Source organism: Myxine glutinosa, chromosome 3 (assembly GCF_964187855.1).
Source record: "Myxine glutinosa chromosome 3, kmMyxGlut1.1, whole genome shotgun sequence".
Classification (NCBI taxonomy): Eukaryota; Metazoa; Chordata; class Myxini; order Myxiniformes; family Myxinidae; genus Myxine; species Myxine glutinosa.
This window is the reverse complement of record NC_136263.1, coordinates 105341137-105358798: the sequence shown is the minus strand read 5'-3', so window position 1 is coordinate 105358798 and position 17662 is coordinate 105341137. Positions and strand designations below refer to the sequence as shown.

General features: G+C 42.7%; 1 protein-coding gene across 1 annotated transcript in view; it reads right to left on the bottom strand.

Annotated features, from left to right (window-relative positions):
* Positions 1-17662, bottom strand: part of NELFA (negative elongation factor complex member A) — a 63122-nt gene that overhangs the window by 13859 nt on the left and 31601 nt on the right. Inside the window, exons 3-5 of the mRNA XM_068110270.2 lie at positions 16543-16704; positions 15325-15414; positions 315-442 (exon numbers count right to left, since the gene is read on the bottom strand). Coding sequence (XP_067966371.1) covers positions 315-442; positions 15325-15414; positions 16543-16704 — 380 coding nt within the window. The remainder of the gene's footprint in view (positions 1-314; positions 443-15324; positions 15415-16542; positions 16705-17662) is intronic.

The window sequence follows — 17662 nt, the reverse complement described above, 5'->3', positions numbered from 1 at the left end:
CTTATTGAACCATCCCAATATGTACAATAAAAATCTGGATTTGTTTCCATTCAAAATATCCTGGCATTTGTCTGTAATGCATTGTACTCCAGCTCACCTTAACCTCACTTAACTCAAGCAGCAGATTCATAAGCTTAATGCAGTCCAACTAATCATATTTTAGCTTTATTGTAATTAAAACAACAACTGGTGATCATCTGGTTTAAAGATAAAAGTGATTACTAACTCCACTAACACAGCTAAGGTATCACGCAAAAACATCTGGGTTAAAGAAGCTAAATAAAAATAGGGAGGATGAGACAGGAGAAACACACCTTAACACCTCTCTCCTTCCGAAGTGGAGTGCGGGGAGTGAGCGGATTACGAGCACCTGGAGAAATGAAGCCAGGAGGAGTCACGGGACTCCGAAAGGGCATTTGCTTTGGAATGCCACGAAGAGGAGCTGCCAAATAACAGTGGCAGTGACACAGTGTATAGACATTAAAAAAAAAAAACCCCCGCATTCATCAACACATTTCAAGATAAAAATGCACAATATTCATGTTTCAAGTGCATTGAGAAGCTCGAGCAAGAAATAATATAACTTCTGTTTACATGCCGCATTGTTTCTCAATTTGAGGCCAGAATTCAAAAATTTCATCAACGTCATTGTTAAAATGTACTAGCAAAGAACCATCTGTAAGAGCAGGTTTCTTCCCCCAATTTTTATGAGGTCAATGGCATATTGGGGTCCATCACCCTGCCCTGCCCCCCCCCCCCCCAAGGCTATGAAGTTTATTATAGTCCCCTAAAACCACCCCAGGCACACCCAAGTACAACCACCAGTATCCAACTCATTCCCCCCAGTGATTTAGGACTGCATATATATATAATAAACAAACAATACTTGCAAAATCGATACTTGCAAAATCCATCCCTTACTAAAATTTAAAAGTTGCCATGGATACAAATTGTCCATTTCATTAAGATTAAAATCGATGATCTGAATCAATGCTCAGGTCAATCGGATTAAAATTGATGATTTTTCAGATGAAAATTGATGATTTTAGAAGTTTGACCTGAGTTGACCTTTTGACCTTAAAATAGTTTATTTCCCAATTCAGAGAGGCACTATGCAAATGCTGTTTAATTTTCAAGTCAATCGGATGAAAAATGACGATCTTAGAAATTTGACCTCAATATGCCCTTTGGCCTTTGCCCTCAAAATCAATAGAATTCTTCCTTGTGAAAAATTCTACCATCTGGTGAGGTTTCGTGAAGATTGGTTTAAAATTGTGACCTGTAGGAGAGTGACAAAAAAACAGACAGACAAACAGACAGAATAACAAACTCAACCGACCAATATACATGAAAAATCTTCGATTTTGCAAGTAACAAGAAAGATATCATGCATCACACGATAGTTGTGAAATTTAAATAGGAAGCAGCCATTTGGTAGTTTCAAAAATGTGACTCATCACAGGTTTTACATGATTCATGACAAATTTGGCAGATAGATTTCATAACTGCGGCCTAATAGGTGTTTTATATATTTCAGACGGCATTGACCTTTGACCACAAAAACAATACGGTTATATTTTTCGATTGGTGGACCAATTCAGTGACCCAATATGCACATTCTGTTCAAATTTCAAATCAATTGGATGGAAATTGACAAATTTGTGAACATGACCTTTTCACCCAAAAATAATAATAATAATAGGCTTCTAGCTATTGCCGAGCTCTACTAGGTAGTTCGATTTCCTGAAGATCGGTGTAGAATTGCAAAATGTAGGCAAATGACAGCCGGGCAGAGAATAACAGACCAGACCACCAATAGACTTGCAAATCTTCGATTTCGCAACTAACAAATATGCAAACAAACACAGAAACGTCTCACATTACATATACAGGATATGTATATATATATATATATATAAAGATATATGTATATATATATATATATATGTATATATATATATATGTATGTACATATATATATATATATATATATATATATATATATATATATATATGTGTATATATATATATATATATATATATATATATATATATATATATATATATATAATATATATATATATATATATATATGTAGGGAGCTATTATGCCCCTCCCCCTTTGTTATTATGCTGCTTTACCAATTACCAAGTATAACCAATTATATGTTCTGTTTTCCTTATTACTGAACTCTTTATAATACTTAAGTTCTTTCTTGTGCTTTGAGGATGTGTAATATCCTAATAAGGAGTTCTTTCCTGTGTGCTCTTAGCCTGTGTGGGCACAATCTTTCAGTTCTCCTCAGCTGGCCTTGGCTACAGTTCTTATCTCCTCATGACTTTTCCAATATCCTGAATGTTGACACTTTTATGAGTATTCACCTTCCCTTTGTTCTTTCTCAACCAAAGTTCTATACAGAAAGTTGTAAACAGGTTGCCACAGATGGCTGACCATCTCCTTATCTGAGTTAACCTATGAGTGGCCTTGATGAGCTTCCTCTAACTAACTGAACAACAGGATGGGACTATGGTGGGGGGGACCGATGAGCCCATTCGGGGACCAATGAGCCCATTCTGGGACCAATGAGCCCATTCTATCTCTGTATCTTGTGAGCTAACCCCACCCCTGATATTCCTTATATAAAGCAAGGTTTAATTGATTTAATTCAGAGCATCTTGCTGTACTGTTGGTCATTTCTTGTGAGTTTCAGTGCAACCTTTGCTGTCCTCAAGCTTGAGTAATCGAGTTCTAATAAATATATCCGTTGCTCCTTTTCTCTGAGTCTTTTGAGTCCCAAGTTCTAAGTCTCAATCCGACAACTGGTGGCAGCGGTGTCGATCAGTCTGTGCAGTCCGGGACGCGGTCCCAGGCAAGTGAGTGGTGAGACCAGCTAGCAATTGATCCGGGTCAGGTGAGCTGTGGGTTTTCTTTTGTTTTTTTCCTTTATAGCATGGGGGTCAGTCCAAATTGTAACCCACTCTCTTGCTCGGATGCCGTTTGTTCCGTTCCTGCTCGAACCTGATCCACGAACCTAAATTTAAATACGGACCGCTTGGGTCCTGGAGCAACTGATTGTTTATGGACTCGTCAGGGTAACGTTACATAAGGGGAAGTGCCCCACGTTGGGCGCCCGAGGTTAAGGGGTAATAGATCTCTGGGTTGTGAGGGTAAGGATAAGGGTGGTGTCCCGATCCGAGGCCTACCCGGGAGACGTCGGAATTATAAGTAAGATTAGAAGTATTATAAGGGCGTAGGACGCAGGAGAGTACAGTAAGGGTAGGTTAGAAGGCCGTACTTCGCGAGGCGGGCGAACCTCACGGGTACAAGGCTACGGGTCTCTCAGAGTTAGGTAGAAGGCCGTACTTCGCGAGGCGGGCGAACCTCACGGGTACACAAGGCTACGAGCCTTTCAGAGTTAGGTAGAACGCGAGGCGGACGAACCTCACGAGTACAAGGCTACGTCGGTAAACTAAATTTTCCTAGGATGGGGAACTGGATGGGTAATAAGACTGTAAAGGCAGGTGAACCTCTTAGAAATACCCCAGCATTTTTCATGTTTCGGAGGTATGGCTATGATGCTGCGAGACCAGGGAAGTCATGGGTTGCGCTGACTAAGGATCGAGGTGAACCGTGGCCCGAAGGAGGGTCTTTTGCGCTGGAAAAATTGGACGTGTTGTATGGGGCATTAGAAAAGTTAGAACAGGACACGAAACACTTCCCACCTGACTATTGGAAAGTCTTTGGTTGGTGGAAGGAAGAAGCGATGAAGTGACAGGCAAGATCGAAACAGGCCAGCCTGGCCGGTGAGGTATTAAAACTCAAGGGCCTGAGGAAACAGGTGAATAAAATGCAGGATGAAGCGGTTAAGGAAATAGAGAGGCAGGCTAACGAGTGACTGATGCCGCTCGTTGAAAGTCAAGTCCCCGTGGGAGGGTCAGGCAGATACCAAACCCCTACCCTCCCAGCCCTGAGCTCTGTCCCGGGGTTCCAGGCAACACCACCCTCCCTGCCCCACCCTTTTCACCCCGACTCACCCTTTCCACCCCGGTCTAAGAATCCCCTTTCTTTTGAATGATTGAGACATAAGGCGTTGTACACGACCCACTCAGGTCGTTGTGCTGTGAATTTTTGCGACTGTTCACACTGCTGAATGTGCGCAGTGGTTTGAAATGCGAGCTGGCTTGTCAGTCACGTGGTATGGAGAATGTATAGGGAAACGCATGATTTAAAATGCGTTGCCTAGGTTGGCAGGGGAGTGGCTGTTGGAGGTGCATGGTTGGAGTCGATCCGGTGTTCGCGCGACGTCTGAGAGACTCATTGGTATATGAATGAATGAATAAATGTATATATGGATGTCTGTCATTGAAGTATGTATTTGTGTCCATTGTGTGTGCCATGTGTCATTGACGCATGAAAGGGTTTCTTGTATTGATTGGTATTGGCTACTTGTGCGGTATGTATGGATGTGTGAGGTGTATTAGGCATGAATGACGTGGGAAAATAGTAAAGAAAATCTTGCTGAAATTAAACTATTGTGAGTTTTAAAAGGTTGCATAGAAAGCTTAGAAATAGTTAAGGGGGCGTAGAAACACTTACTCGGATATTTTCTCCAACCTGACGGTGTTGGAGAGTAGGTTGGAGGTTTTTGTAAGCTAAAAATGGAATATTTCTCCTGTGGCCTGTGATCCGACTGACAAGGTCCCAATGTATGATGTCATGGAGGAAAGACGTGTCTGCCTGTTTGTCTGATCGTAAGCCTGTGGTGCGATTCCACAAAGGGCCAAGGTTTAATCCAGTAAATGGGAGTTTTATGTTGTGGCAAGTGTGCGAGGGGGCACATCGGAGCACGCGAGTGGGGGTATTTGCGGGAGTGCACACCCGTGGTGAGTGTTACAGGGAAAGACATATGGGAACTTTTTATTTTCAATAAACAGACTAGGTTATTTTCTTGTTTATTTGTTTATTTACGAAAAATAAATAAATAACAGGGGGAGGTAGGTTAATGGTGGTTTGTTGGCGGTAAAATTGGTTGAAAGTCGAGTTGAAACAATTTATATTGGGATATTGGGATTCATAATAGCTATTGGGCAGGTGGGATTGAATTTAACATTGGCTATTGGATAAATATTGAAATCCATGCCGGGAATGTCGATTTTAACGTCCATCCGAAGGATGTAGCACATTGTGAAGCTGCACATGGCTTGACAGGACATGGGAGCCAATGAGCTGTGTAATGAGAAAGATTAAAATTATGTCATGGTGTGAAATGCCGTAGAGGTGTGAAATACACACCTTTGGCCTGGAGGGGAGTTCTTTTGGTAACTTACTTCCATGATTTACGTTCCATTGGAAGGGGAATAGGAAAATATGGGAATAATATGGAACAAATCGACAAGACAAATTGGGGTACAAACTCACCATGGAAGGAGAATGGAGGTTATAGTTTCATTGTTGTGTCTGTCTGGCTGTCTAGCAGGCCATGGAGTTATATTTCTGAAACATGGATTTCGACAGTAAAGACAGGTGTGTACCCTGAGAAAATTGTGGGTTGTGGAGTGGGCACTTTTGATGGGCAATGGGGGACAGATGTTGTGTGCAACAAAGGTAAATAGATTGGATTTTGGCAAGGTTGAGTGAGATATGTGGTTGGATGGGGTGTGAAGGCGAGTTATGGCAGCTCCAGGGAGCACTCCTGGTGTTGGGTCTCATATAATTATGGTTAAAGTACATGTGCAGACAAAGGTGTGCTTCGGTTTGTATTACTGGCAGAGAAAAGACAACAAAGTGGCAAAGGTTACAGTTCCACAGAAGGAGAGCGAACAAGGAAAGTGGCTGGGCTGTTGATAAAACCGCTGGGTTTTATGTTGATTTAAGTTGTTGTGGATTTATGTTCAATTTTAATTTTAATTCCTATAGTCTAGTGCATATGGGACGGGGAAAATGGGAGATGACGTCAGTGTGCTCCGAGTATTGTAGTGATGGGGGAGCGCAATAATATAAGGGGTGACTGCAAAGCGCATGTTTCAGAAGGGAGTAGTTAGATCAAATGACGCTGTGTGTGTGTGTAGAAGAGTATTGTCTATTGAGCAGAGTATTGTGAGTGGGGGTGAGTGCATTGTATTGAATGAAGAAGCCTGGAGTCAGTGTGTGGGCACAGGTGTGCAAACCCAGGTGTATGGAGAATGGTTGTGTGAAATAACTTGTATGGAATGGATGGCTCGCTCGCTGACAGCTACAATCCATGTGGATTGTGACCGACGCTAACATTTCTATGAATGTATAAATGGAAAATAGTTATTTAAATAGATATTGTGTCATGACACAAAAGGTTGAACGTGCGATTCCAGGAATGAGCAAGTATTTTTGATATAAGCTGATGTTTCAAGTGACGATTTGAAATGTTGGAAGCTTAGATCAATCTTAAAGATACAAGCTTTTCATCTGTGAGCCGGAAGTCGACCATTTGTTTAATTTTAGATACTATACCTAATATTTACATGTAAATGCATGACTGGTCTGGATTTGGACTGCTCTGTGAGTTTTTGGGAAAACGGTATGTGTAGCTGGATTAAGTTTGAGTGGTTGTTTCATATACTCTGGGTACATGTGACTTAAAGGATGAATTGGACTTGCTGTGAACAGTGTAGATGCAAGAAGAGATAGACCGGGACACAATGAGCTGCTAGGTGAGCCATTGAGGTGGATTAAATGTTTTGTTGTTGTTTTTGGAAGTTCGTTGTTGCATTGCCAAAGGTTTCTGTGTAGTGTGGTATCTGTTGAAAGTGGATCACCTGTTGTCTTGTGTGGCGTGAGCAGGGATGTATGTAACTGCCTGGGTTCAGGAAAATAACTTCAGTTGCAATTTGGTTTAAATTAAAGGTTAACGTTAGCTGGAAATTGGACAAAGTCAAAAGTTTGACCAAAACCAAAAGTGGTGGTTGGACCAAAAGTCCAAAGTGGAAATTGTCAAAAGTGCTTTAAAAAGCTACGTCCAATTTCATTTTGCCATTTGTAGAAGAAAATTCACTGCATTTAACATGCGTTTCCTTTAAACGGGCTTGGTCGGGCCAGCGTACATTTCAGCCAAAGTCTTATCTGGTTCACTCCCACACCAGGCCCGACTCGTGCTGCGACCTTGGTTGAACTGTCGGTTTAATTTGCACAGGAAATGAAATAAGGGGATTATAATGGGAGAAAGTGAACATTTGTGGATCTGAGGACAAGCTGGTTTGAATGTGTACCTGGGGTTTTCTGTGTGTCTATGTGTCTGTCTGTCTGTCACACTGGACTCTTGGATGGGTTTTCATGAGACGAATTTCAGACAAAACCCTCTTTGTTATTTCAGAATTGATCTGCACCCCACCTCACTGTGAAATGGACAGGTTGTGTGTGTGTCTCAGAGGTTTATGGACAACGTGGAGTGGCTGGTGTGAAGGGAGTGGTTGGGAAAGATGGACCCCCTTCACGAATACCCGTGGATAGTAGTTTAAAATAGGTAGAGGGTACAGGTAAATTGTGGTGGATATGGGCTGTGGTGCGCGTGGTAGAATTGGGAGGGCTACTCCAAAGCATTTTGCTTCCCCGCGCTATTGCGGTGATCAAATGTCGCGGCCATCAAAAGGCGGACACTGACGTTGTTCGGGGCAATGCAAGGGCGGACGAGACGGCAGGAAAAGCCGCCAACCAAAGGATGGACAGGTACGATAGTAAAGTAGATATTGACCGCCTTGGCAATAGTCCTTGGAATCGTGGTTTGTTGTGTACTAATCGAGGCTTTAGTCCTTGCGTGTGTGAGAAAGTTTACCACAGGATGGACACTGAAGACGACACCAGAAAAGGCCATGGTGATGACCGACAAGCTGACCGTGGGTCCAGATGACACTCCGGCCGTCGACGTGACTGCAGATCGCGGATCCTGGAACGACGACCCGAACGAGTCACTGGGCCGCGACAATGAGATCTCCGCTTCCGAAGATTGTTCTTCCATTATTGATATTACTGATAATGAGGTCGATTACACATTTGCAGACCTTGAAGCATTTCAGGCTGCCAGAAGGCCGATTCCTCTAGGCCCCAACGCGTCGCATGCAGACGTCAACGAGTTCCTAAGGGACTCTTCCCATTTCTTCTCGATGTGTAGGGCTATGACTATTGCTGGCCGCCGACGCCGCAAGCCTACGCCACCTGAGAATAATGTTACTGATGATGTTACCGGTGATGATGGGGGCCACATGCAAGGGCCCCCGACCGATGTTTATGTTTCAATGCAAGCTTTGCCTCTTTATGTTTCACGAGCCCACCTTTATGTCTCACAAGCTCGCAGCGGGTCAAACGTCACTGACCCAATCCTGGATTTGGACCCAACTGCACACCCAAGCCTGGATGGTGAGGAACTCAACATTGGAGATACTCTGAGTTCCGAATCTGATTGTTTTGGAGATTCGTCCATGGATAACAGCGATGGAAGCAGCATCGCCTCGGACGATCTCGACTTTGACCCAAAGGAAGTTGCTCTCCCTCCTTTGAAATCCGTTATGCTTTGTTTTATGGCCATAGGTTTGAGCCACCTGATACTGACGATGTTGTGTCTTCCCCAGATCACCAGCATGTAAGAGACCTCATGAACATGAATATCGATTGAGCGCTGACGATTTCCAAGGATTTCTCCTGGGGAAGCCTGGGCGAGCTCCAGTTGGGGGGGAGTCCGGCTGCACCTCTGTGGACCAAGGGTGGGTCGGAGATCTCCCTGGGTGTGGACCCCGGTGGAACCAGAGGTCTTCGTTGGGGATTTGACACGCTATTCGATCTTCATGTCTCTACGGTCTCACCTCATACACCCATCTACACCCGACTTACATCATACATCCACTAACACCCACTTGCACCCAGACGCCCACGGATCTTCCTGCTGAGTGCGCTGTGCGGTACGGGGTACGAGACATGCTCACTGGGAGGCATCCGTGTGGTATGTTTAGTGAATCTTTTACACTGTCTGTTTTGCCTCACTTGGAGGTTTTTCCTTTATGCCATTTGTTCACCCTGCTTCTACGGCCTTACAGTGCATACTCACATACAGACGCGAATCATCCTACTGGGTACTGTGTGGTGCTTTGCGTGCGGGACATGCTCACCGGCTGCCTTCGCGTGATATGTTGAATGGCTTTTCTGATTTGATTCATTTCTGCTTTGTTTTGAAATAAAGGCCTTTGATTGGCTCATAGATAACTTTGTATCTTAGATCCAAAAGGGCGGTATGTAGGGAGCTATTATGCCCCTCCCCCTTTGTTATTATGCTGCTTTACCAATTACCAAGTATAACCAATTATATGTTCTGTTTTCCTTATTACTGAACTCTTTATAATACTTAAGTTCTTTCTTGTGCTTTGAGGATGTGTAATATCCTAATAAGGAGTTCTTTCCTGTGTGCTCTTAGCCTGTGTGGGCACAATCTTTCAGTTCTCCTCAGCTGGCCTTGGCTACAGTTCTTATCTCCTCATGACTTTTCCAATATCCTGAATGTTGACACTTTTATGAGTATTCACCTTCCCTTTGTTCTTTCTCAACCAAAGTTCTATACAGAAAGTTGTAAACAGGTTGCCACAGATGGCTGACCATCTCCTTATCTGAGTTAACCTATGAGTGGCCTTGATGAGCTTCCTCTAACTAACTGAACAACAGGATGGGACTATGGTGGGGGGACCGATGAGCCCATTCGGGGACCAATGAGCCCATTCTGGGACCAATGAGCCCATTCTATCTCTGTATCTTGTGAGCTAACCCCACCCCTGATATTCCTTATATAAAGCAAGGTTTAATTGATTTAATTCAGAGCATCTTGCTGTACTGTTGGTCATTTCTTGTGAGTTTCAGTGCAACCTTTGCTGTCCTCAAGCTTGAGTAATCGAGTTCTAATAAATATATCCGTTGCTCCTTTTCTCTGAGTCTTTTGAGTCCCAAGTTCTAAGTCTCAATCCGACATATATATATATATATATATATATATATATATATATATATATATATATATATATATATATATATATATATATATATATATATCAGTGAAACCTTGACTTACGAGTGCACCAACTTACGAGTTTTCCGAGATACGAGCCTTCGCTCGGTCGAATTTTTGCTTTGTGATGCGAGCCGAGATCTGAGTTACGAGCTTACGCCACCTGCCACGAGGTGGCCCAGCGAGCGTTCAGGTCACGTGGTTATCTTGCCGTGCAAGCATCTCTGCCGTATCGCTGTTGCTTTGTTTTCGCATTTTGTTTACTTTGGAAAATTTCTTAGTTTTAACCATGGGTCCTAAGAAATTGAGTGCCAAGGGCAGTGCTGAGAAGAAGAAGATGATGTGCTTGGATATAAAACACGCAATCGTCGAAAAACATGAGCGAGGTGTGCGTGTTGTCGACTTGGCGAGGCAGTACGATCGTAGTACTTCTACGATATGTACGATTTTGAAGCAGAAGGAGTCGATCAAGGCTATAACGCCAGCCAAGGGCGTTACGATTATTTCAAAGCTCCGGACCTCTGTCCATGAAGAGATGGAGAAGTTGTTGTTTGTGTGGTTGACGGAGAAGCAGCTCGCAGGAGATACCGTGACCGAGAGCATCATCTGTGAGAAGGCACGAGACATTTACGGGGATTTGGTGCAGCAGACGGCGGGAACATCAACGGACGAGGCATCGGAAGAGTCATTCAAAGCCAGTCGGGGATGGTTTGATAATTTTAAGAAGAGGACCGGCATTCACTCCGTCGTCAGGCATGGTGAGGCAGCAAGCTCGGATGTGAAGGCAGCTGAAGATTTTATTATAACTTTTGCCGAACTGATAGAAGCCGAAGGATACATCCCCCAGCAAATCTTCAACTGTGACGAGACAGGGCTCTTCTGGAAAAAGATGCCGAGGAGGACGTATATAACGGCAGAGGAGAAGAGCATGCCAGGCCACAACTTGTTCAGAGTGCCGGCGATAGCTCGCCTTCTCTTTGTGGAAGACACGGTGAGATTTTTTTTTTTTTTTTTGTATACAAGATCGAGGCTCGTGAAAGAGCTAACATTAATCACACAAAAAGACAAACCGACACACAAAACACAAAAAACAAGGGGAGCGGCAGACAAGATGGGGAGAGAGGGGGAAGGACACAAACACAACATTTGAGAGCAGGGACATCGGGAGGACTTGGGGGGAGGTGGGAGAGGAATAAAACATATGAACACTGCAAGGACTCTGGGGTGAATTACCGGGGGTAGAAAATATCAAGGTTTTCGATGGGTCATTGATGAGGTCATTTCGATGAGGTCATTGATGAAGACCAAAAATAGAACACTACCAGAACACTACACAGATCCTTAACATCCAACAACTAATGGGACGCAAACGGGGCGCCCAGTTTAGCGGCACACACATTGATGAATCACCCTGCCTGTGAAACACCGACATGACAGGTTATAGCTGGGTCGGGATTCAAACCCAGGCTGGACAGTTTAGAGTCAAGTGTGCGTACCTCCAGTCCAGGCTATCCTGCCAACTTGTATGCTGCATACAGGTGAAATATAAAGCGCGAGATATTTATATATATATATATATATTTCAAAAAACATTCATGTGGTTTTTGGGGGGCTGGAACGGATTAATAGCATTTCAATTCATTTTAATGGGGAAATTTAATTTGAGAAACGAGCAAATTGAGTTACGAGCTCGGTCACAGAACGAATTAAACTCGTAAGTCAAGGTTTCACTGTATATATATAGATATATATAGATATATATATATATATATATATACATATACATATATAGTATGATTATCGACGACCCAATCTGCAATAAACACAATTTTTGCTCGTACGTGTTTTAAAATGCCCACATTGAAAGCAACCAACTGACCGATTTGGTTGTCGGACATTTGACCGAGTGATGCACATGATAGGAGCCAAGTAGACTTGTCAATGTATCCAATTCAATTTGAAAATGCTCAAACTCAACGTTGAAGGCCAGGTTCGTCATGAAAAACGGTACACATAATATACAATATAAGGATTGTGTGAGTGTATAGATGTATGTATGAATGTACAGTCACGTGAAAAAGTAAGTACACCCCATGTAAAATTTTGACTTTTTCAACATATTTCAACATACAGCTATTTGATCTTCATTTCAACAATATTGACAGATAAAGGTGATATAATATAACAAATATCATGAAACATTTACATTTTGTAGTCCATTGTATAATTTAAATAAACATAAATGCAAATTTCGCATGTGGAAAAAGTAAGTACACCCCTACATTTATCACTACTTCAAATACCTAAAATTGGAATCAGATGCACCAGCTCAGATGCAAATGATTAGAACATCGTTAGAGAGGATCTTGGAGGAACCTGTCATATTTAAACCTCAGGCATTTAGTTTGGTTTGCTCTTTGTTGTTGAAGTGTGCAGTGTCACCATGCCGATATCAAAAGAGCTCTCTGAGGCCTTCAGAAAGAAGGTTATAGATGCCTCCGACTCTGGGAAGGGATTTAAAAAGATCTCCAAACAATTTGAAATCAATCATTCGACTGTCCGGAAGATCATCTACAAGTGGAGAAGATTCCAAAGAACTGCCAACTTGTCAGGCCAGGCCGCCCCAGCAAGTTCAGCCCGAGAGCAGACCGCAAGATGCTGAAAGAATTCTCTAAGAACCCCAGAATGTCATCACGGGACCTCCAGGTAGCTCTTGCCACTGTTGATGGCAAAGTGCATGAGTCTACCATTAGAAATAGGCTGCACAAATTTAATCTACATGGGAGGTGTGCCAGGAGCAAAACCTTTGCTGTCCAGAAAGAACATCAGGGCAAGACTAAAGTTTGCCAATGAACACCTAGACAAAGACCAGCACTTCTGGAACAATGTGCTCTGGACAGATGAGTCAAAGGTAGAGCTATTTGGTCACAGTACCAGAAGACATGTTTGGCGAAAACCAAAGACAGCATTTGACCACAAGAACCTGATACCAACTGTAAAGCATGGTGGTGGAAATATTATGGTTTGGGGCAGCTTTGCTGCATCAGGGCCTGGGCAGCTCACTGTCATAGAATCCACTATGAATTCTTCATTGTACCAGAGGGTGCTTGAAGATAATGTGAGGCCATCTGTCGGAAAGTTGAAGCTTAACCGAAGGTGGACCTTGCAACATGACAATGACCCTAAACATACCAGTAAATCCACCAAGGAATGGCTGAAAAGAAAGAAATGGAGGGTTCTGGAATGGCCAATAGTGGGGCAACTTAGCATAACAATTGTGCATTTTGTGAGGAAAGCACCAAATTTGGCACACTAGTCGACTATCATATTATGAAAAGATCTGGATATTGGGCCATCTCAGATTCAGAGATTTGATTTTTGCAAGATTTCGATTCGATTGGGATCGAAGAGAACACCTTCTTCGTCTTCTGTACAGTGAAGTTGCCAGCCCTGAATTCTCTGGCTACATCTGGGTGCTTCATTGGGAGTGCAACCATGTCCCTCAGGTGAACAGGGATACTCATGTGGCATACCTGGCATAGTGTGTGTGGTCTAAAGCATGGAACCATGGGACCAGTTCCGTCAGGGCATCAAGGTACATCGTGAATGAAGCCTGCCGCAGAGAACGCACGTAGACCAGTACCAACATCTCTAGTTCCAGCACAGTTGCCCAGTACTGAAAGTTGGGAATGTCTTCTCCTCTCTGGTGACACCAGTCTTCGAACTCAGGCAGGTCTTCTGAATCATCAGCATATGTCATACAGTGGCGTTCATACGCACGGTGTTGCAGGATGTGCAGTGCCGCTGCAGTGATTTGATGAGCTCTTCTTGTGCGGGTGACGTGGGCAGCTCGCAGGAAGGAGTCGGCCGTCCCTGGCGTTGCAATCTCAGCATGCAAATCTGCAAATCTTGCAAAAATCAAATCTCTGAATCTGAGATGGCCCAATATCCAGATCTTTTCATAATATGATATTCTACTAGTGTGCCAAATTTGGTGCTTTCCTCACAAAATGCACAATTGTTATGCTATATTTAGCTTAGCTGCCGGACTACAAGTCAAAGCCCGGATCTAAATCCCATCGAGATGTTGTGGGGGGATTTGAAACGAGCTGTGCATGCAAGAAACCCCTCAAACATCACACAGCTGAAATAATTCTGCATGGAGGAGTGGGCAAAAATTTCCCCCAGTCGATGTCAGAGACTGGTAGACAGTTATAAGAAACACCTACTTGAGGTTGTTTCTGCCAAAGGGGGTAATACCACCTATTAGAGCCAAGAGTGTACTTACTTTTTCCACATGCGAAATTTGCATTTATGTTTATTTAAATTAAACAATGGACTACAAAATGTAAATGTTTCATGATATTTGTTATATTATATCACTTTTATCTATCAATATTGTTGAAATGAAGATCAAATAGCTGTATGTTGAAATATGTTGAAAAAGTCAAAACTTTACATGGGGTGTACTTACTTTTTCACGTGACTGTATGTAAATGTATGTATGTATGTACATATGCATGCAAGTTCAAAACACAACTGGGCCACAAACATGCCCAGTCAGAGGCATGGTTGTGGCCCAGGTGTTTTGAACTTGCACATACATGCATGCATGCACAAAACTCCACAATTGACCTTTTTAATTAGCTGAAGCCTGGCACATCTATCACATGACTTTGCTTCATTTTTGTTCATTTCATTTTCTTTAAATATATTTTCCAAAACGATGCTCAGCTCGACTCATTTTTGTTCAGCAATAAGCCTTTTTTTGCAAATCAAAAGTCTGAAATCCAGTCTATTTTTACTTACAATTTACTACCACTAATGCGGACCTGGGATAAATTACAATGTACAATTAAATGTACAGCCAGAAGAAGTAGAGCCAATTATTTTGGGACTTCAAACGCATAGGGCTGCCGAGGCAGTTTTCCATTGGCTGGTGGGCGAAATCCTGGACGGATCACACTCCAACGCAGAATACTCGAATGGCTCATTCTTCCCAGTAAGCCGGTACTCATTTTGCCGACTTCTGAAGGATGACAGGCTGAGTCAACCCACCTGGTGTTATTTTAACAGCACAACAGGGGCTCAAACTCAAGACCCTAAGATCTTAAGCCAGCCACCTTAACTGTTAAGCCAACACCAGGCTCATGTCAAGTGAAATTGTAATCCAAATTTCCAACACAATTGCAACAGACCCCAGGTGTGCCAGCAAAAATAGAAAGAGTATTGCAGAAGATAGATTTTGGATAAGGCTCATCCACAACCCACAGGGGTGATGTACATCATATGCCTGGAAGAGGACATACTGGTGGTATCCAATTTCTTTACCAGACCCCTGCCTTTGGCATGAGATGGGATTCCAGATGATTTCTTTAGCTGCTGTGCAGTCTCTGTTGCTGTAAAAGACAAAAACATTAAGTAAGAAATACATCTATCATTCTTAAAAGGCAAAAAAAAGTATCGAAGATGAGAGTGAAGGAGGGATGACATCCCTCCTCAGGAAATGATCATGCATGTATACTGTGTATACATATATGATGCTCTCCAACCTCACATTCAAGTATTGTACAAAAATAAAGATTACTAGCTAGCTGTGGTAACAATACCACTAGAGAAAAAGAAAAGGAAACCTTTTATTCTTACCTGGTCGAAATAACTAAAATTTTTAAAGGTTGCTCGTTGAAAGAATGCTGGTGAATTTCACCTCCTTGCGCATTGTATTTATTGTTATTTAAAACAAAAACGCTTCTGTACACTGCCCTCAGGTTCGGTTTGCAAGTCACCGTCTACAATTCCAGTCGGGTAGACGATAGAAGAGACAATAAAAGGGATAACAGAAGAGACAATAAAAGGGACAACAGAAGAGACAATAAAAGGGACAACAGAAGAGACAATAAAAGGGACAACAGAAGAGACAGTTGCTCGCTGGGCATCCTCCGTCATGCAAAGTCCTTCCTTGGTACACTTGAACTCCTATCCACCTACAAGGCTTTCAACCACAGCGTGATGGAGTACTGCTCTCTCCTCGAGGCTCCCCCCAGGTCCTCTGGTGAACCGTACCGATGCTCTGCCATCTGAGCTATCTGGGCAACCCCGACCAAGCATGCAATTTTCCAACATATAGAAGTGCCACTCTCTTTCTGCCACTGCTTCTGGTGCCATTTTTGCCTGTTCATTTATATAATTATATAATTGTGTTACTACGCCCCCTGTGGCATCAATAATAGCGGACATGGATTTATCCCCCCCCCCCACTGGGCAAAGGCCCTCTCCTGAACAGGCCGTTACTGCTCCTATATACAAGATATATAGATTGTTCAAATAAAAAAGATCAAAATGTTGTAAAATAATTTTTTTTAAAGCATTCTACCAAGCTCCCTATGACATTTCTCTTCCTCCATTTGTTTTTCAATATAAACCCCACACCACACCCACTATACTTGTATGTCATGACCAAGGTGCCAAAACAAATAGCACAGTTGACACAGCAAAAGCAATGGTCACACATAACAAGCAAGACTCACACTTCTGTAGCAACTCAGCGCGCAGTGCCGCACTCTTCGGTTTGCGCCGAAGCTGGAAATGTTTGATCGGTGGTGCAAGTGGACCCACTAATGTGGTAAGTGCACTCTTGTTCAAGTACTGGCACTCAAGAGGTAACATCGTAGATGAATCACAATCACTAACTGCAGAACACACAATACAGATGCAGATCAGCTATTTAGACGACTCAAGAAAAGACATGTTATCAAGGTCTCCTTTCTGATAAGGTCTATACCTTGTCAGAAAATTAAATGTCACACAACACAAGACAAGCTTCAGAGCAAAAATAATAGTAATAAAAATGTTTTTTATGCCTCCCCCGACAAAGTCGCCGTAGGCATTATGTTTTCAGGTTGTCCGTCCGTCCGTCCTTCCATTTGTCCATCCATACATCCGTACATCCGTCCGTACATCCGTACGTCTGTCCGGGCTAAACCTCGTTTTTCTCAGCAACCATATGTCCGAATGAGACGAAACTTTCAGGGTAGGAGTGACACCCATGCAGAATGTTTTTATGATAATTGAGAAGTCATAGGTTATGTGGTATGGCAGGCATCTTGGATTAAAAGCAAATAATTAAAAAATTATTTCTCAGAAACCACTGAATGGAAAAATTTGAAACTTGGCACACTATCAGGTACTCCCAATGGGGAACAAAAGCATGATAATGATGACATCATAGGTGAAGTGGTATACCAGCCAAAAATGTTTCAATCGAATTCCTTCTCCTAAAAATCTGAAATTGCATGCACATGATCTATGACCCATTTGTATTGAAATATTAAATTTATGACATCATAGGTCACATGGTTTGGCAGCCATATTGGATTGAAGGAAAATATTAAATAATTATATCTCTGAAACCACTAAACCTATCGATGCGAAATTTTACAAATATCATCTAACAGCACTGTTGCATATAGTTTGAAAATTATGTCATCGGTCACGTGGTTTGACAGCCATATTGGATAGAAAAACGAACCTTATCCGAGCAACACAAAACTTCACAAACATGATCCCCTACCCATATATGCAGAGTGATGGCATCTACCCGTTGTGGGACTATGCGGAGGCATATTGGCGACACAGTCGCATTGTTCT